This window comes from Dasypus novemcinctus, chromosome 2, assembly GCF_030445035.2.
Source record: "Dasypus novemcinctus isolate mDasNov1 chromosome 2, mDasNov1.1.hap2, whole genome shotgun sequence".
In the NCBI taxonomy this organism is placed as follows: Eukaryota; Metazoa; Chordata; class Mammalia; order Cingulata; family Dasypodidae; genus Dasypus; species Dasypus novemcinctus.
This window is the reverse complement of record NC_080674.1, coordinates 17833625-17854949: the sequence shown is the minus strand read 5'-3', so window position 1 is coordinate 17854949 and position 21325 is coordinate 17833625. Positions and strand designations below refer to the sequence as shown.

At 44.3% G+C, this 21325-nt stretch overlaps 1 protein-coding gene across 1 annotated transcript in view; it reads left to right on the top strand.

The window, feature by feature from the left end:
* Window positions 1-21325, top strand: part of MYO10 (myosin X) — a 236880-nt gene that overhangs the window by 121469 nt on the left and 94086 nt on the right. Inside the window, exons 4-9 of the mRNA XM_004453918.4 lie at window positions 2399-2586; window positions 15067-15201; window positions 16538-16662; window positions 17160-17173; window positions 17292-17376; window positions 17972-18075. Coding sequence (XP_004453975.1) covers window positions 2399-2586; window positions 15067-15201; window positions 16538-16662; window positions 17160-17173; window positions 17292-17376; window positions 17972-18075 — 651 coding nt within the window. The remainder of the gene's footprint in view (window positions 1-2398; window positions 2587-15066; window positions 15202-16537; window positions 16663-17159; window positions 17174-17291; window positions 17377-17971; window positions 18076-21325) is intronic.

Sequence of the window (21325 nt, the reverse complement as noted above, 5' to 3'; positions counted from 1 at the left end):
CCACCACAGATGCTATTCAGCTAGTGAGATTCCCCAACCAGGCAGAGGTAACATGCCCCTGAGGCTTGGACCAAAGTAATCATTCTTTTGAAGAATGATTATGAATAAAAGGAATCTAGAATTTATGGCAGTTTTATGAGTATATGATATCTTTATTAAAGAGGGCTCCTCTCAGAATTTGACAGCAACCATAGAAACATGAGCAGGCCTCCAAAGTTGCAAGATATGGCACGTCATTTTTATAAGAGGTAGGTATCCTAATATGAAGTTGATGCCCTAAGTGTTCCTTCTGCAAAAGATGAGCCTCAACATTCTACTTGTAACCGAGAAAGAACTGAATAAGGGCCCCCAGGGGCAGGAGACAAGTTTATGGTTGGCAGGTGGGCCTGGGGCAGCGAGAAGAACATTTGCCAAAATGCCCCTGGTTTGTGGGTGCGTGCCTGTGGAACTCCCTCTGTCGAATTAGGTGGCCGTGTAAAAGGGCGATGGCGTTGAAGGTCTTCAAGTAGGGAAAAAATTAAGATCATTTCCCAGTAAAAATGAGCCTTTTTTATTTCTCTGGGAGAATCAAAACAATAATAATACATGCCAATACAAACTGGGTAGAAAACAGGGCTGGCGTTTTAAACAAGGGAGAAGGAGGTGCAGGCTCCTCCCGCGTAGCCTGCCTGTATCCCCGACTCTGCAAGCAGGGTAATGCTCACGGGTATTGAGGAGATGAGAGGAGGTGATCTGGTGCTGTCACATGCTCTGCTTCCATGCCTCTCTCATTTGCCTCCTCCGCTGGGCCTGGGTTTGGAAATCAGGTGGCCCGACTGTGTTAGCCCTCTTGGCGTAAGTACAAATGGGTAGTTATAACCATCAAGAGGGAGAAGAAGGGATTCGATTTCAGTCACTCTAGCCTCTGTTTTGCTGCTTTTAAGATTTTGTTCACTTTCTGGTCTGGGTTATAGTCCAGGAAAGGAAGGTTGTCAGTCACCTAAACTCCAGACAAGTGGCACTTCCTGCGGTTTTGAGGTTCCTGAAAGAATGCCGAGTGTTGTCAGAAAGCCGTTGTTCCTTTGCCATAAGGCCGCCAGTGCAAAGTAACAGAAATGTGGTGGCTTCTATAAAGGGGATTTATTTGGGGTGAAAGCTTACAGTTCTGAGGCAGTGAAATATCCAAATCGAGGCACCGTCAGAGATGCTTCTCACAGAAGTCAGCTACTGTTGATCCTGCTCAACTGCGCCGTGGCCAAGATGGCCGCCCATCTCCATCTTCCCCTCCAGAAGCCACAGTCTCCCGGAGCTCCGCCGTGGGCAGCCAGGCCTAGGGCTCGCCTCTTTCCCGGCCTCCTCCCTCAGTCTCAGCAGCTCTGCCTTCTTCCCTAGTTCAGCTGTAAGCCCTCAGGCACACGGCTGACCTCTCCCCGGGCCTCAGCGCGGTGGCCCTGGGGCTTTTCTCCTTGAGCTCATCCGTGGGCAGACATGGAGTCCTTCCTCTCCCATGGCAGGATCAAATGTGGCAGAGCTCCCTTTTCCTGGGTGTCTGCCTTTATATCAGACCCAGCAAGAGGGTGGAGACGCAACCTGAGAAATGTCTCCCTGAGTTAGTCCAGCAAAAGGGTCTCCCCACGAGGAAGGAGCCTGACGTGTCGGTTCTCTGAAACTGGAAAGAGATTAGGGGGTCCCCGAGGGACAGGGATTTAACTCAGCTGCCTCACCATCACCTTTCTCCTGTGTGCCTTTCACCGCAAGCCCTCTTTGAAATGGCATCATTCGTTTGTACAGAATGACAAGATTTAGTACAAAAAAGTTACAGGGGTGAGCTGGCCCACACACAGTGCTGATGTGCGCAAGGAGTGCCGTGCCCTGCAGGGGTGTCCCTGCGTAGGGGAGCCCCATGTGCAAGGAGTGCGCCCCGTAAGGAAAGCCACCCAGCGTGAAAGAAAGTGCAGCCTGCCCAGGAATGGCGCCGCACACACGGAGAGCTGATGCAGCAAGATGGCGCAACAAAGAGACACAGATTCCCGGTGCCACTGATAAGAATACAAGCGGACACAGAAGAACACACAGCGAATGGCACAGAGAGCAGACATCTGGGGCAGGGGCGCAGGAAGGGGAGAGAAATAAATAAAACTCTTTAAAAAAAAAAAGCCGAGAACAGACATGGTCTTTCCCCTTAGCACACACTCGTGGATTCTGTTGCAGCGCAGCCAGGTGTCTTCAGTTAGATGGGCCATCTCCCTTCTTGAGCATAGAGAGGGCAGGTTGGGTTGTTGCCGTGGCTCAGGCAGCGCTGAGCTGCATCCAGGCCCTTCTCTTCGCTCCGTCCCAGGATGGCAGAGGGGAGGCGACTCCCTCAGGAGAGCCCGGTGTAACCTCGAGCCCTTGTGTCTCCCATCCCCTCTCCCTACAGACTTACATTGGCTCCATCATCGCCTCGGTGAACCCCTACAAGACGATCGCCGGCCTGTACGAGCACGCCACCATGGAGCGCTACAGCAAGCACCACCTGGGCGAGATGCGCCCCCACATCTTCGCCATCGCCAACGAGTGCTACCGCTGCCTGTGGAAGCGCCACGACAACCAGTGCATCCTCATCAGGTAACGGCCGCTGCGGTACTAAGGCTGGCCGAGGGGGGCGAAGGTGACCGTGGGGAAACCGCGGTGGACATGCAGCAGAGGTGGGCCAGGGGTGGGGGGGCAGGCCAGGAAGGGGTGTGTTCAGAAACAGTCAAGGTGGAGCGGGTGTAGCTCGGTGGTTGAGCACCTGCTTCGCATGTACGAGGTCTCGGGTTCAATCCCCAGGACCTCCTTAAAAAAAACGACATAGCACACAAAACCAAATGGAGTATTTCCCTGTCCCACTGATATGCCCCCAAAACACAAAACTGCTTTGCTGATGATTTGAGAACATTAAGAAAATTTTTACCCCTGTGGGCTATCAGTTGAATTTCCCTTTACTTCAAGTACCTAAGTATCTCAGATGGAATTTTCCATTTTGAAGAGCTTGACAGCCACAGCTTTCAAAAGACATGCGGAGCACATTTAGAAAAGCAAATCTGTTTTCATTGCCTCTTGCCCTCATCTCTTTTTTTTTTTTTTTTTTGGTCTTAATTGGTCTTTGGTTTATTTAAATTGAAAGGTGTGGTCCTTCTATTTCTAAGGAAATTATAAATGTTTCTTCCAATTTCAAAATGTTATATATATTCTAGAGTGCTAGTCAAAATGCTTGTGTATTTGAACAAGGTTTCTTTTTTCTTTAGTATTTAAGATTATCATAGACAATCTCTCGAATTTAAGAATTTTTAATAGTTTTAATGGGATGTTCTTAAAGTTTACCTTTGATTTTGCTATACAAGAGGGACTTAACTAAGCTTATTTTAAGTGAGTGATAGAAGGTCATGCTTATTTCAGTTAAATTTAGTTTAGTTGTGTTTTTGTTGTGGGAGAAGAGACCTGTGTCTATTTCAGCCTGAGCTCTACTCATTTATTAAAATCACCTACCAGGAGGTCCACTCTCAAAACCTGTGCCTGGGAACCATCTAAAGTAGTAGAGTATATTACTTTAAAAGGATTTCTTAGTTTTCATTATTGATTAATTCAAGTTGATCTCATCACTTACATTACAGTGATAGCCTATTGGATCTTTTTAAAAAAATTTTTTTAAATTTCTCTCCCCTTCTCCGCCCCCAACCCCCTTGTTGTCTGCTCTCTGAATCCATTCTCTGTGTGTTCTTCTGTGGCTGTTTGTATTCTTGTCATTGGCGCCAGGAATCTGTGCCTCTTTTTGTTGTGTCATCTTGCTGTGTCAGCTCTCTGTGTGTGCGGCGCCACTCCTGGGCAGGCTAAACTTTTTTTTGGACTGCGTGGGTCTCCTTATGGGCACACTTCTTGCACATGGGGCTCCCCTGTGTGGGGGACACCCCTGTGTGGCACAGCATTCCTTGCGCACATCAGCACTGCTTGTGGGCCAGCTCATCACACGGGACAGGAGGCCCTGGGTTTGAACCCTGGACCTCCCATGTCGTAGTTGGACGCTCTATCCATTGAGCCAAATCCACTTCCCCCATTGGATCTTCTTCTTGATTATTTATATTGGAATCATGGCCGAGGGCTTTTTTTTGATGACCCAACACCCCTGAATGATATCCAAAGCAGATGTGCTGACTGTCAGTTCTAGTGAGGTTTCCATGGAATATCCAAGCACTCCACTAATTTCTCTCTCCAAACATTCACTTATGGACACGGCTATTAAAGGGGAGTGACAGTGTACTAAAATGCCTAATGTGGAAGGAGATTTCAATATCTATTTTAGATGTCTGTCTAGTCCCAACTTGTGGCAAAATAATGGTTACATTATTTCAAGAGGAAAGAGAGAGGAAAGCGATTTCGAAATTTGGGGGAAGGACTATATAAATAAGACCTCTTCCCCTCCAGATTTCAGATTCAGTTGAAGTGAGATGCAGGAGACAGATGGAGACTCTCATGTTAGCTTTCGACCACCAGCCAATTGGGCTTGCCAACATGGCAGCCAAAACCATAGAGACAGACAGATGCACCTGGTCACTGGTGTAGCCAGGTAATTGATGGGCCCATTCACTGTGGGAAACCAATTTCCAGATGGTAAAGGCAGGCCAGAAGGGCCACGCTGAGCTTGCACAGCCTTTCTCCCCAATTTGCTGGTGAGAGGACACCCCTGCCCCTGTGGAGTAGAGTGTCAATGGGGAGAAGAGCAGAGAGGGGTGGTGGGCGGTCCTCGCTGAAACGCCAGGCCTGAGAAATGAGGACCCCCTAACAGAGGACATTTGAGAGCTTAAAGCTGTCCTTTAAGCTCATCCCATGTGGAATCTGACTTAAGATGGTAAGAAATAATGGCTAACGTGTTTTGAAAGGGCCCCTGTGCCCAGAACCTTTCGGGCATTGGCTCATCCACAGCTTCCACACCCTTTATGACCATACTGAGAAAATGGTTTTCAGGGACTCTGTTCCTTTTTCTGGGAGTTTTTGTCCATTTTCCTTGTTCCTGTTCTTTCGCCTTTTTACCAGTTGGAATTACATGTCCGTGAATGGCAGAACAGGTCGCCTCTCTCTTCCTGTCTGTCCATCTGTCTGTCTGTCTCTGCCTCTCTCTGTAAGGGCAGCATCTGGGCAGGTGCACGCTCTTCTCTTCATCAGCTTAATGCTGCTAAGGTGCTGGGCTGCAGAAGACATTCGGGTAAAGCGATTGTCATTTCCTCTAATTAAGCAAGTATGGATCATTACTAAGGAAATACTTTGTAGTTAATAAAAATGAAGCTACTTGTCTAAGGTAGAGAGAGAACTTTTATGAGTTACTTGCCCAAGGCAGTACCTTGCCTTAAGATTGGAAGCAGAGTTCTAAGGCTCTTTTAGATGATTTCACCACAGTCCAGAAGTTAGGATTCAAAGTCATGATTTCAGCATAAAAAAAAATAAAATCCAATAAGATTAACAGAAAAAAAGAGAACTTAATCTATTTTAAGAAGTTCAAATTGTTTTACACACTTAGCTACCTAAATATTTACCATTGATAATTGCATGTATTCACTACTTTCAGGGGGAAAATTAAAGCATGACTAATGTATATTGCTAGATGGAGTAGCTTGGGAAGAAAATCAAATGAGATCATTGTGCTTATATATGCATAATAAAACGGAAGGGGGTTGACATTTTCATGCCCAAAACTGTGGTATTTAAAAAGGAGGGGAGTGGGGGTGTGTGTGATGGAACCAAAAAGAGAAAGGCTCCCTTTGTGTAATGCCAGCGTGAAAAGAGGAACTGTATTTATCTAAATTAACTCAGGAAGTATAGACTTTAAGAATAGATTTCTCATTAAAAATCTGTTTTGGTTTTTAATAGAACTTTCCAGCACGGTTTTTTTTTTTGTTTTGTTTTGTTTTGTTTTTAGGTGGGGGGGGGTTGGGGCTGGAAAATTAAGAGAAAAATTGAGTGTAAAAGCTGAAGTGGCTGAGGACAGGAGCCCTTTTTAGATTTCCTTGGGCTTAAACTGCCCCCTGGTGGATACAGTGAGTTTCTCTACTTTCAAAGCAGTCTCTCCCGCTGGCACCTTTAAAAACAGAAAGTGAGCCTATTTGGAACTGGATGGGACTTCACAGAACGACTTATCTCTCACTTTCCAAGCCTGTGTCATTTGACCAAGGGCCCCAGCTAGTTGTTGGTAATCTGGGCTTCTAGTCTTAAGGTTTTCCCAATGTTTTCCCCCTCCAGAATTTATCAATACTCTATACCCACCAAGCAATAATTCCCTCCCTCCCCTTCCCTCTATCCCCTGGTAACCTCCAGTCCACTCTTGTCTCTCTGAATTTGCTATTTCTAGATGTTTCATCTAAGTGAAATCATATGGTATTTGCCCTGATGTGCCTTGCTTATTTCAAGCAGCATCATGTCCTCAAGGTTCATTCATGTTGTCACATGTATCAGAACGTCAGTCCTTCTTTCGGCTGAGTAATATTCCATAGCATGCATATACCGCACTTTGTCCATTCATGTGTTGACAGAGACCTAAGTTGTTCCCAACCTTTTGGCTACTTCGAATCACACCACAATGTAAATGGGTATACAATAATTTGAGTCCCTGTTTTCAATTTCTTTGGGTGTATCCCTAGGGGGGGAGTTGGCCAGTACTTCTTAAGTGGAAATTTAAAGTGGGCTCATTTATTTTATGCACACGTAAATGAATGCTTATGTTATTTTTATTTTATGTATGTTTAGATGAATTTAAAACTCATGAGAATTATTTTTTCACCTAAGAAGGTGACCCTGAATGATCCAGTACATTTTCCATTGACTTTAGTTTTCTGTACATTGTATAGGGCAGGGTTTGCTTTGTTGTGATTTTTTCCGTTTGGGTGGCCTCGTATACATTGCAGGCATAGTCTAGGACCAATCTGTCTGCAATGCTGTGCTCGGAACAGCATCTGCTCAAGGGCCTGCATGCAATACCTGTTAGTCGAGGACTGATATACTGAATATACCAGAGAGAATGTTGGTTCAGGACCTTTGCTCACCTTGTGTGTTTTGGCCTTTCAAACCTGGAGTGAGTTCTTCTTAACCATGCTCTTTTATATTCTGGGATGGTAATGGGATGCTTCTATTTCTAGAAATTAAATATTTGGAAATGATGGGATTGAAATGGAGAAAAAAAACTTGGGTCCTGGATTGGAAAGGTACCAACCAGAATAAGGCAGGGCCATGCCTTGTGGTCACATAATAGCAGGAGACCAGGCTAAGCATTTGGGATTTGTTTAAAAAGAGAGAGAGAATAAGATCCAATCGCTGCCTATCCTGGTTTGAGTCTTTTGTGGACCCCAGAATATTTTGTTCTTGAGCTAACTCATTCTTGTGCATGTAAGGTATGTGGGATCTTTTGGTTGGATTCAATTAAGGGGTCTTTTGATTAGATCACTTTTGATTAGATTGATTCAGTTAAGGGCCTTTGATTAGATTGCAGGACCAGGGTGGGTCCTAACCCCTTTACTGGACTCTTATATAAACAGAACACAGAGATAGAGACTGACCTCTGTTTTTACCCTGCCATGTGAGAAGGGACTCCAGGGTTGCCTGTAATTATAGAAAGACAGAGAAACCCCGGGAGGCAGGAGGGTAGAATCAGAAGAGCAGTCTGGAGCGAGAAGGGAGAGACACCATGGCCTGATTATGCCCACAACTGAGCTTGCCGAGAAAGTGAGCCTGGAGGGGACGGCACGGACCTTGGCAGAGACCCGCCTCCAGTTTGCCACGTGGCAGGAGCCAGGGTCACCAGCAGCCAGCCCTGATGGGCCAGCGTCTCTGATGATGCCTTGATTTGGCCATTTTCACAGCCTTGGCACTGTGAGGTCTTACCCTAATAAATTCGCATTATAAAAGCCAGCCCACTTCTGTTATTTTGCATCAGCAGCTTGTGGCAGACTGGAACACTGCCCTTGAGAAACGTCTACTGTGATAGGAACAAACTGATGTCAACAATTAAAAAGCAGTCTGCCAAACGCTATCACAGAAATAGGTGCATGATGGCTTAGAGAATGGGGTAGGAGATGCTTGAGGAGGAATCAAGGAAAGACTTCACTGAGAGGAAGACGTGATCATGCCTTAACAGGTTTGTAGGAATATAGTCAGTTTAGAAGTATAGTCATCTGGAAAAACATGGATAATTAAGGAATGGAAGGTAAGTCTATAAGGGCATAAAGGAGATGGGGTTCAAAAGGCAAGGAAAGGAAACTAAAATTTGTGAGTAAGACTAATTTGTGTGTAATCCCCGTTGGTACCCAAGAGGCATTTTCTGTGGGGAAACCAAGCCTCAGAGTTGTTGAGTGACTTGCCAAAGTCCCTTTAGGTATTAGCAGCAGAGACAGGGTTTTGAACTTTGGTATCTCTGCTTCCGAAGCCTGTGTAGTTTCCAGAACAGAATCCTACCTCCAGGCACAGGGTCCTATATTAAGGGCTTTGTTTGCTAAGACCTTTGGACTTAATCCTTTAGGCGGAGGAGAAGTTTCATAAGTCTTCTAGCAAGAAAAGTACTGATCTGATCTGTATTTTGAGAAATTCATGTGCTACAGGGGAATTCAGTTCACAGTAAGGGAAAGTTTGACTGTCAGGTGTTAGCCAAAGTTTTCTGTAAAGGGCCAGATAGTATATATTTTAAGGCAAGACTACCTCTGTTACAACTACTCAACTCTGCCAGTGCAGCGTGAAAGCTGCCAGAGACAATACGCCTAGCTGTGCTCCAATAAAACTTTATTTGCAAAAGCAGAGGGCAGGTTGGATTTGGGGGCCCCGGTTAGCTGACCCCTGGTCCTAGGATCCTGCCATCGGCATGCACTGTCTCCTGGCATGTTCAGTGGCTGAAGGGCCCTGTTTCCCTCAGAGGCGCTTTCCTGCATGTGTGTTCTAGATCTTTCTTCCCTGCGTTCCTGAGGATTCGCTCCGTCTCTGTGCCTTCCTGCCTTCCATTCTTTGACTTCTCCCCTCCACTCCACCTCCCCCTTAACCTGCCTCCTTAGCTCAGCTTGCCATGGCAGGGCACTTTTCTTGAGAGAGTTGTTCACACACACTGCCTGCATAGCATCTCCTCCCATGCGCTCTTCAGCTTGCACCCATCTCTCTTCTGCTCCCCAGACTGTTTCTTGCTGAAACCAGAAGGCAGTAATCAGGCTCTGGGCAACTCAACAGAACTGCCCCTTCTCTCCTCCACGAAGCATCATCTTTCTGGATTTCTTCTCAGTGCCCTGGGCACGCGGCTCCTTGGTCATGTCACAATCTGCTCCTCTTACAACTAACCTGTCTCTTCTTTCTAAGAAAGCGCTCGTTTAGCTTCGGCACACACAGACCTCCCCCTGCATCTCACGCCTGGCAGGTTCCACATCACTCTTTGAGTTTGCTCTCAGAGGTGCGTGCCTCCACGGGCCTCACCTGTGAGCAGGTGGGCTCACCAGCCTACCGGTTCCCAAGCCTGAGATCCAGGAGTCATTCATTTTTTTTCTTCTTCAAATTAAGGTACAATTACAGGCGCTAAAGGGTGCTGATCTCGAGGATGCGGGGTGACGCCTGTGGATACCTTGTGTTCCTAACGCTCCCCTCATCGTGCTAGCAGGTTCCTTGGGGTCTGAGGAGCCTCTCACGCCTGCCTCTCACTGACCACCCCAGTGGCCCTGTCCCCACGTGATCCCCCGTCCACCCGCGCCATCTTCCATGGGCCCCTCACACCTCTTCCCCCCTGCCCCTTTCTCTTAGGACCACACTGAGCCCCCCACCTGGTATCCCTGCCTCTTCTCTTGGCTTATTTGTCTCCATCCTCCTCACAGGCTGCAGAGTGGTTCTTTAAAAATTTCACTCGGACGGGTCACTTTCCTCCTTAAAAACGGTCTCGCCCCTTCCCATTTTGCCTGTGGAAAACGGCCACGTCTTGAACTCGGCCTAGGAGATCCCGCATCTGTGTTTTGGAATTGTTTTCTTTCTCGTTTTCATTTTCATTATTGTGCTTATAAAGAAAACACACAGGCTTATCTCGGCTCACCGGGGCGAGCGCGGATTTTGCCCATGTTTGCCGTCACGTCGGCACAAGGCATGGGGCAGTGGTTGCCGAGGGCTGCTGAGGAAAAAGGCAGCGCTGACTGGGTATGTCACGCATGTGAAAAGACAGTGAAACGCCGTCGTAATTGCTGTGCAAGTTAATGTTTTACAGCAACTGCAGCAAAGGACTGAGATGGGATAATTGCGTCACCTTCCTGTGTGTGATGGCCCTGGGAAAAAGTAAGAAGTGATCCGTGGCCAGAGCGGGAGGCTGCTCAGTCTGAGCAAAACACTTTACCAGCAGGTTAACTTAGACTTGTGAATCTGCATTTTACTGTTTTTTAATTTTGTTTGTATTTAATTTTTAAGCTTATTTTGGTGTCGTTGGTGTAGACAAAGAATATAGCTAATTATATGTGTCATAATGCCACATAGTAATATAATGAAATATTAATACGATGTAAATATGTCTATGATAGTTTATATATATATGTGATAACTATAGTGATAGTTATAATTATAGATACAGTTATAGAAATGTTGGGTGAGTATGTGGTTTATGATCCTTCCTTCCCCTTATTTAAAAGAATCTCTTCTAAACATGATTGGAAAACAGTGACCTGGCAGTGGGCCGTGAGCTCCTTCCCTGGGAGTCGCCGCCCTCTGGCTGCAGGGTTTCCCCTCCCATCACCATCCTTCTGTTTTCTATTTTCACCCTTTAGTCCCATGCATCTTCTAAATGTCGCTTTCCCAGAAAGGTCATCTTTGAACCCTTACCCTCCATCTAAGGTTCGAATCCTTGCTGTAACTTAGGACCCCTCCTGTTTCCCTAGGTTTATATTTTACAGCGCTTTGTGTGGCTCTTTGCTCATGACTGTTTTTCCAAACCTTAGTGCAGCCTGACCCCAAGGGGTCACTCGGGCATTTTAGGAAGGAAGGAGTTTCTGCCGAGATGCCCTTTCTCCATTGCTTGGAAGATCACGTTGGTTTCACACTCAGTAGATTATGTTCGTGGGGAATGTTTGAGGTTGTGGGGGGCGGGGAGGGAGAGGAGGAGAGCTAGATAGAAGTGTACTGCCTGGGGGAGCAGTTTCTAGCTCAGTGGTTGAGTGCCTGCTTCCCATGTACGAGGCCCTGGGTTCGAACCCTCATACCTCTTAAATAAGAAAAGTGTACTATGGGCAAAGAGTCCTAATACCTCAACATTACTGTCTGGAGATGTCAGGCATATTTCCAGGCTTTAGCAATTTGTGAGTTATTTTATTGTTTTTATTTTTTCCTCCTGTATATAATACTTCCACAGCCTAACATATGAATAGCCATCACTTCTTATCTCCTGGTGCAGTAGTATGTAAATTATGTGAAACTACTTTTACGAACAGCTGTTCTCAAATCTGGCTGCTGCTTAGAATGATCTGGAAAAAAATGTTTTAATTACTGATGACAGGGATCTATCCCCATAGTTTTATTAGGGACACTTTAGGTGATTCTAATGTGCAACCAGGTGTGAGAACCTGTGTTACAGGGAACTGTACAAATCTTAGTTTATATTTTTCTTTCAAGTGTTGCTATATTATATATCAAAAAAGATGTGTTTAAGGGAAGCAGCTGTGGCTCAATCAGTTGGGCTGCCATCTACCATATGGAAGGCCCTAGGTTCATGTCCCGAGGCCTCCTGGTGAAGGCAGCCTCGCCTACACGCTGCAGAGAGCTGGCAGCCTGGGTGCCGTGGAGTGCCACCAACCTGCAAGCGCTGTAGAGAGCCAGCTCAGCAAGGTGACGCAACAGAAAGGGAGACAAGCAAAAATGAAGAAGAACGTGCAGCGAATGGACACAGAGAGCAGACAGCAAGCAAGCCACAAGGCGGGGAGGGATAAATAAAAATAAATACAGACACAGAAGAATGCACAGCAAATGGACACAGAACAGACAGCACACAAAAAGCCGTGGGGGAGGGGGAGAGATTAAAAAAAAAGATGCATTTAAAGAAGATGCTTGAGCAAAATATGATACAAGGATGAAAAAAATTGTGGCTGGATATCGATGCAGGTATCCATGACTAGAAAATGACAGTGACAGTCCTGGGTTCTCACCCCGTTGGCTAAGCCTTTGTTGCAGACTTGGGCCACATGTCTTCTCTGTGGTTATATTTTTACCATGTTGTATCAGTCAGGGTAGGCTAGTTGCTGTAACAAACAGCACCCAAATCCCAGGGGCATGACATAGGAACATTTTCTTTCTTGCTCATGTCGCAGCCTAGTGTGGGTAGGTGAGGGTCTTGACTTCACATGGGTTTCACGGTTTTAGAAGCTGTGCCCTTCCAGAGGGGCTCACGGGACCCCATGTACCCAGCTGGTAGAGGGCCCAGAGGGTCGGGCAGGAAGGCCGTTAGCTACCACGTGGGAATGGCATATTGCCCTCTTAGGTTCAACGGGCCAGATTGCCACGTTGTCACGAATTGCTCCCATTACTACAAGGGAGGCTGCTGTGTCATCTGCTGTGGGGTGCTGGAGGTGTTGGTAGGTAAACAGGTGGGTTTGGGGGACACACAACAAGTATTAACTAGAGAACTTGTCCCTTTAGCTGCCTTTTTTTTATATATAAGAAATGATTCCATCAGGACTTACTAGGTAGATGTCTATATTAAACAAAGACAGAGAATATTGAACTCTTTCCCTCTTTACGTCCATGCTCCTCACTGAGCGCATCCTTGCTGAATGCCTTCTACGTGCCACTTACGCAAGGAGGAGTCCCCATACTAGGAAGATTTGGGTTGCCGTTAACAAAAAAACCAGCCAGGGCCATTCTAGGGACGTGGTTATGGCCACCCCTGCTGGGCTCTTCTCTGCTTTTCTTGGCTTTCACTTTGTGATCTCCAGACAGGTGTGGAGTTCCCGGTATTTATTGTCCACAGCAAGGAGGACATTTCTGTTCGGTCATGTGTGTGTGTTGGGGGGTGGCATGGGGATGGGCACATCTTGGAAGCCCCCAGCACACTTGATGTTACAGCTCTGTGGCCTTTTTATTTTTTTTAGGAGGTGTGGGGATTGAACCCAGGACCTTGTACATGGAAAGCAGGTGCTCAATTAGTGATCTACATCCACTCCCTGTTTTAACATTTATGGTATATTTTATTAGACATAGTTTCTACCCAAAGAGAGTTGGTTTTCGTTTGTTTGCTTGTTTTGTTTTAAGGAGATAACTAGTGGGGATCGAACCCAGGACCTCATACATGGGAAGCAGGTGCTCAACCACGGAGCTACATCCGCTCCCAGCTCTGTGGCTTTTAACACCTGCCCATGCCCAGCTGTGCCCCTTGGGCAGGGGTTGGAACGGCTGTGATTGTTATCTACCTACAAACACTCCCTGTGGGGCTCCAACACCCCACCTGGCAAGGAGCATGTCACCCTTGAGTCATTTCCTCTCTTTTGTGGCATAGGCTTAATCATTCACCACGTTTGCAGCCAAATTCCTCTTCTGTGCTAACTTCCCAGATCTCCTTGGCTCTCTGCGAGGGCCTCTTCTGTAAAACCCTTGAGTTGCACATCTGTTTCCCTCTGCATTTAATAACGATGAGTGCACTAACTTGTGATACTGTTTGTATGGCTGTGCTCCTCCTTACCCTTTTGGTTTGCCTTCTGCTTTTCTTTATTTTTTAAGGGTTATTTTATTTAGTCTGCTCTCTGTGTCCATTCGCTGCATGTTCTTTTTGTCCGTTTTGTTGTTGTCAGCAGCATGGGAATCTGTGTTTCTTTTTGTTGCGTCATCTTGCTGCGTCAGCTCTCCGTGCGTGCGGCACCATTCCTGGGCAGGCTGCACTTTCTTTCGCACTGGGCAGCTCTCCTTATGGGGCGCACTCCTTGTGTGTGGGGCTTACCTACGCGGGGACACCCCTGCTTGCCAGGGCACTCCTTGTGCGCATCGGCACTGCGTGTGGGCCAACTCCACACGGGTCAAGGAGGCCCGGGATTTGAACCGTGGACCTCCCATGTGGTAGACAGATGCCCTATCCACTGGGCCAAGTCCGCTTCCCAGCCTCCTGCTCTTCTGATAAGCTCCCTGCCTTTTCACTCCTTCTCTTCTTGCCACTGAGCAAGGTGTCTGTCACAAGTCGGTTTCTCCCTCCAAATGTCCCTTATCTCCATCCCTTCCTCTCCATCTGCAGCCTGGTTATTCTACACACACCTAGGTTGTAGCAACAGCTGACCTCCCCAGGGAATGCCTCGCTCTATCTAGAATATTCCCTCTAGAGTCATACCTCCCACGCTCCCGGATGGGTGCTTTCCAGCCTCCTGGTCCCTGGGCCTCTTACCCAGAGGCCTTCCCCATTCCTCCACCTCACTGATGGTGACGTCCTTTCAGGCACAGCTTGGACCCTGTTTACTTCTCTCGCAGTCTCCCCTTCCTCTGAACTGTTGTGAACTTTTCCGTAACAATCACTGAAGCATGAACTCCGGCAGACTTTGGAATTGGACAGACCTCGAGTTAAATTCCAACCCAAGACTCCGCACCACTGCCTCCCTCACAGGATTGCTGTGGGGATCAGAAGATTCTGTGTGGGTCGAGTACCTGAGGGGACCCTTGTTCCTCAGTAATATTGACGAGTGATTACATTTTTATGCACACTTACCCTGCTTTCAGTTCCCAGAAAGATGCTGCGACTGTGCTCGTGCTTTAAAGTTATCTAGCGAGCGCCTGCTGTGAGCCAGGCACCGCTTAGGTGTGTGGGATACATGCTGAACAAAATAAAGATCTTAACCTCCCCGTGAAGCGCTCTGTCCATCTTCCTGCCTTGACGTTAATACATGCCACCCTTAACTTCAGAAGCCTAAAGAGGCACGTGTGAGATGGGAGACCATGGCACCCGCACTGGGGAAGAGGTGTTGCCTTTGCGCTCAGCTCTTTTACAGCAAGCGTTTTGATCTCCCTTTTCCTACCTTTCTACAGTACTGTTGAGGAATTGTGGGGACGTTGACTAAGCTGCCTTAAAGAAATTATATCTCAAAGCGCCAACTGCTGCGTTATGTCTTTCAGTGGTGAAAGTGGGGCAGGTAAAACCGAAAGCACAAAATTGATCCTGAAGTTTTTGTCAGTCATCAGTCAACGATCTTTGGAATTGTCCTTGAAGGAGAAGACATCCTGTGTGGAACAAGCTATTCTTGAAAGCAGGTATTACTCTGTCATTTTTCTGACTTCCAACTAATAGGAATCCCTTTCCTTACTGTACGGCTTATTTAAGGAACAGCTGTACTTGGCTGGATTATATTCTGCTTCTCTTGACTTCTTCTTCATAGCTCCTTAAGAAAAGCCCTGAAAGTGCTCACAGCACATTCTGGGAACCTCAGCAACACCTCTTGCCAGTTGAAGGTCCTCCTGACCCCCACCCCTGGGCTAGGTTTGTGTTGATGACTGAACCATGTCCCAGAATGTTCTGCAGCCTCATGCCTACCTGAGAGCCCTTGACTCCAGTGTTACGTGATGGCTCTGGGTTAGATAGGGGAATGGTACTGAAGTTTGGGGAAAAAATTCTCCTGGTTGACTCTCTGGGGGCTTTGTTAGCAGGTGAAATTTCAGCCTCCATGTAAAAGAGGACTTAGCTTGGAGATGAGCAGGGCTCCCATCAGCCTTTTGGAGGCTCGATGCGAGCAGAACAGGATTTGATAAGGCATTTCTGTAGCCTCTCTGTGGCAGGCAATCAGGATACTTCCCATGTTAGTGAGCCTCAGAACTTGGGAAGTGGGCTGTGTTGTGAGGTACCACCTAAATTTCACTTAAAATATGTAATTGCCTTATGTCTGATCTGTGCCTTATGAGATTTTAGAATGGGTAGGGACTTTAGAGTTCCAGTCATTTAGAGATGAGTCTGGACGTTACAAAGTACAGCCTGCAGCTCCTATTGTTAGTATAAAATTTTCTCGGGATGCAGATCTGTTCACGGATTGTTTAGGCTGCTTTCAAGCTATAGGGGCAGAGGTGAATATTTGCAGCAGAGACCCTACGGCCCGCAAATATTTCCTCTCTGGATCTTTTACTCAGTTTGTCCCTGATCTAGTTTGGTCCCATTTTACAGTTGAAGAAGACTCCAAAAAGTTAAATGATTTGCTCCAAGGGTATACAATAAATCGGTGAAATTTCCAGGGCTGGCAGCGTTTTGGTTTCTAGAATATAGGTAGTGGGCTTTTTGTGGATGTTTCCCGACTTGTGTGTGTGAGTCCAAACCAATTTGCGAATGGATAAGCCTTTGTGGTCTCCTTGATTCTGGAGACCTTTGCCAGCACTGCCAGTTATAAGATCCTTAATCTCATTCAAAGGGGGTAGGCATCATAAACCCATTTCAACAAGTGTTCTGGGTATCGGTCTCATCTGAAAAAGAACATAGTTCCCGCTGGTCCTGTGGGCTTCAGAGTTTTCTTGCAATCGTATATTTTGACATTTGCAAGAAACGCTCTTACTGTTTTTTGATCTGCCCTCATGAACACTCTCTGTCGCCTCATTTCCTTCACAGCCCGATCATGGAGGCTTTCGGCAATGCGAAGACCGTCTACAACAACAACTCCAGTCGCTTTGGGAAGTTTGTTCAGCTCAATATCTGCCAGAAGGGAAATATTCAGGGCGGGAGAATTGTAGATTGTATCCTGTTTCATTTAGTTTTTGTCTGTAGCATTTAAATGGGCAGCTGGACACTGTTCTTGCTTATTATAAGGACGAAAAAACATGAAACGTTTCTCTCTGTGGTTCTGTCTAGTTGTTGCTCTAATATTCTTGTGCTTGGTCCCCTAATTATTCTATGAGATAAAGAACTACTTTTCTTTTGGAAATTTCTGATATATCATGTCCATAATCTGAAAAATTAGATGCATCATCAAACATCAAATATTCATTGTTTGAAAGCAATTCTGACAAATAATATGGTACCTGCAAGGGTTCTAGTGTGTATCATGTTTGTACTCAGATTTAGATGAAATAGCCTGTGATTAGTTTGGTAGATTTTGATCACTGGAAGTCTCAGTGTCAAAGACACAGGAAGCTGTAATGATTTGGATAACAACGAATAGAAAATTAAAGACAAGTGGAGCATGTCATAGCCTTGTTTTATTCCTTGACTCGCCATTGCTTTTCACATGAAGATTTATTAGAAAAAGTAAGTATCACGAATTAATCCCCATTTTCTTCTATAATTATGATTTTCAGAAATTATTGCTGTGTGTTAATTAAGCAGAGAGTACATCTCTGAATATAAATATGATTTATCTCCACAGAACCGCGTAGTAAGACAGAATCCCGGGGAAAGGAATTACCACATTTTCTATGCACTGCTGGCAGGGCTGGAGAATAAAGAGAAAGGTGCGTGGGGCAAGAGTAGAGAAATAACGTACTAGCAACTCATTTTTTCTTTTAAAAAACATCGGTCTGTGAGAAGGACAACCTTTTGAACTTTATCTGTATTTCACAATTAGAAATGAAATATATATTATGAAAGTACTAAAAGATGTTGAATTAATCTCAGAGCCAAATGATGTAGAGAGAATAGCATCAATAGAGAAATTTTGAATTTTTTAAAAATTTTTTGTCTTGGTACATTTCTGATTCATGGGGTATTTGTAAAAAAATATATAATAGATTGCAACTGGTTTTAATTTGAAATCACACCTGAGTAAAGTTAATTTTTAAAAAATCATTCAGTTTTTGAGAGACAACAATAAAAATGTCCTTAGCATCTGTGTTTTTCAGTGGCTTTTTCCACTATCCCATTTAGTTAAATTCCCTTTATTTTCCCCAGTTAATCATTAAGAGGGAAGTCTTTGGGGATGGTAAAGAATAAAGAATTACTTATGTACTCTTTTTTGTAAACTCCCAAAGCAGAAACTATTCGAATTTTGTCTTACCCTGGACAGCTCAGTGGCATTTGATAATATGTTGTTTGCTTTTTTTTTGACAGAAGAATTTTATTTATCTGTGCCAGCAAACTACCACTACTTGAATCAATCTGGATGTGTAGAAGACAAGACAATCAATGACCAAGAATCCTTTAGGGAAGTTATTGTAAGTAACTTTTATACCTGTCTCCCATTAAAAGCAACAGATTTCACTTTCCGTTTCAAATTTTTTTTTCAAAGTAAAAACCGAAGTTATTATATTTGTACCTGTGTGCAAGAAGAGGCATTTCCTTCTTGTTCCAAGTCATACTAAAGAGTATCTTCAGGGTTGGAAAGGGAATTAAAGGCTCCTCTTTCATTAGAAGATGGGTGAGTCTTCAGGTCAGATGGGTCATTGACTTGAACAGCGTGTTGGGAACATGTGTTCTCTTCCACCCCAGCCCCTAACCAAAACCAAAACCAAAACCAGAACACACCATTGGCTTCACAATGGAGCAAGCAGATCTTCCGTTCTTGAGCTTACAAGTATGATCTCTTTTGTTTTGGCTAAAAGCAAATCCATCAACAAGTGGACCAGATGACTGTTGGGGAACCATCCAGTTCTTGTAGCCTAAGTCTAACTGGCCATTTTGATAGCACGAAAATCGATTATCTTAAGATGGAGATGTGAGATGCCCAAATTCTCTCCATTCCAAAATATACTACAAGGACTTTGTTATAGGGTGACCCCAATTTAAGAAACCTGGTCATCAAGCATTACTAATAGCCCCACCTGATTATCGCCAGCAGATTTCATCAATGGGGTCTTAATTCCTTTACCAAAGTTGTTACTGGAACAATGGCATATGATGGATCTAGGATTGAGTCACCATTATAATAATCCTCATAAAGGTAGTCAACATTTATTGAGCCTTACTGTCTGAGCTTTACGTGATTGTTCATAATGACCCTGTGAGGCAGGAACTATGGTTTTCCCCTTTCTAAGACTCAGAGTTTGATGACCAGCCTAACCTTACATAATGCCTAGTAAAGTCGGTACCTAAATACAGTCGAACTCTAAAACCCAGCCTCTAAACCACGAAGCAGGCATGGCCTCTTTTCTGCACACTCTGGGTTTGTCTTTCTTGGTTATTGCTGAAAAGTCAACAATATCCCCTTACTCTTCTAGGTTATTCCTAGAATGCCCTGTGGGATGGAATAGAAGTATTTAACAGATGCAAACCATATCTGTATATTAACGATGACATTAAAATCAGGCTAGGCCATAATTTCATGATTGTCTTCCTCTCTGCCTCATTTTTTAAAATATGGCAAAATCCTCCCTTTATAATGCAAAGGGGTTTCTCTCCCCACTTTCAGTCTGTTAAAAAAAAAAAAAAGGCCCCCTGCTGACAGCACCTTTTGCTCTGTACTTTAGAAGGCATGGGAACTGGCCCTGCAAACTGGATTTTTGTTATCATCATTGTTTTTTATTTTTTTTAAGCAGTTTTATTGAGATATATTCACATACCATACAATCCATCCAAATTGTACAATCAGTGGCTTTTAGTATAATCACACTATTGTGCATTCATCACCATAAAAAATTTTAGAACAATTTCATTACTCCAAAAAGAAAAACTCCACACCCCTTAGCATTACCTCTCAGTCTCTCTGTCCTTCTCCCTTCCTACATACCACTAATCAGATTCCATCTTTATAAACTGATTTATATTTACATTTTATATAAATGGAATCATACAATATGTAGTACTTTGTGTCTGGTTTTTTTCACTTAGGATAATGCTTTGATTTGTTTGTATTATATTAACTTCTTGTAACATTAACATAAATTTGTTGAGTACCAAAGAAAAACAGTCTTATATATGCAATATTACCCATATTCATATTTCACATGCGATTTCACTATGTTACACATTGCCATGTTACATGTTTTAGCTTTCCTTCTAGTTATATACAGGACCTTAGACTTTCTCTTTCAACCACTGTCACACCCAACTAAGAGCTCTGTTAGTTACAAACATCATGGTATGCTTTCACCATTTTTATTCATTTCCACAGATTAATAAACAACCTTTTTACCAGTTCTAACCAGATTAATCCTCAGCTTTCCATTCTCTAAACTTATTCTATTTTTTGGTGACCTATATTCCAATTATTAACACCATGAATTTCCACAATATATTTAGTTCATAATAGCACAGTCATATAGTATTTGTCCTTTTGTGTCTGACTTGCTGCATTCAACATAATGTCCTCCAAGTTCATCCATTTTGTCATATGCTTCACGACTTCATTTCTTCTTACAGCTGCATAATATTCCATCATGTATAGAGACCAGTTTGTTGATCCATTCATCAGGTGATGGACACCTGGGTTGTTTCCATCTTTTGGCAATGGTGAATAATTGCTATGAACATTGATATACAGAAGTCTGTGTCACTGCTCTCAGTTCTTCTGGGCATATACTCAGTAGTGGTATTGCTGGGTCACGTGGCAAATCTATATTCAACTTCCTTAGGAAGTGCCAAACTCCTCCACAGTGGCTGTACCATTCTTCACTCACACCAACAATAAGTGTTCCCATCTCTCTACATCCTCATCAACATTTGTAGTTTTCTGTCTTTTTAATAGTGGCCATTCTCATAGGAGTGAAAAGATATGTTGTTGTAGTTTTGATTTGCATTTCTTTAATTGCCAGTATGTTGAAATTTTTTTCATGTTTTTTTTTGCCATTTGTATTTCTGTTGTATGTCTAATCAAGTATTATGCCCATTTTTAAATCGGGCTATTTGTCTTTTTATTGTTGAGTTGTAGCATCTTTTTATATATCAAGACACGGCTGACTGAATGCAAACTGGATTTTATGAAATGTTTTCTAAGTATTTTAAAATTTGATTCCCAATTCTATTGGCCTCTTTGTCTTCTCTCCCTACTTAAACTTTCTCCACTCACGAGTCATTAATTATTTCTTTGCTGAGAAATCACAGGTTAGAGTAAGTATGGAAGCTCATTCTTATTTTTCCTGAGTAGGGTCAAGAAAGACTAGCCTCAAGATTCTCCTTGTTTTCTTAAAGCTGAAGAAAGTGCTTTATGATAAAAGGCCCTACTCTGGTCCCTCCTGAAAGCCTAGGCTGGGTTTTACTTCCGGTGCGAGCTCTTTGGCCATTAAGGTACGCAGGACAGAGGATTCACGTTCCCTGAGAACGCCAGAGGAAGTTACCCTGTTCTCCCCTTGAGGCAGGCACCACATTCCAATTCGGGATTTTTTGTTCTTTTTGTTAGCTACAAATAAACTTTTGGAGCTTGGCCTAATTTCATTGATTGATAGGTGGGTTTTTGTTTGTTTGTTTTCATTAAAATAAAATATTTTGTCACTCGAAAATTGGTCTCATGACTAATGCATGTATCATTTA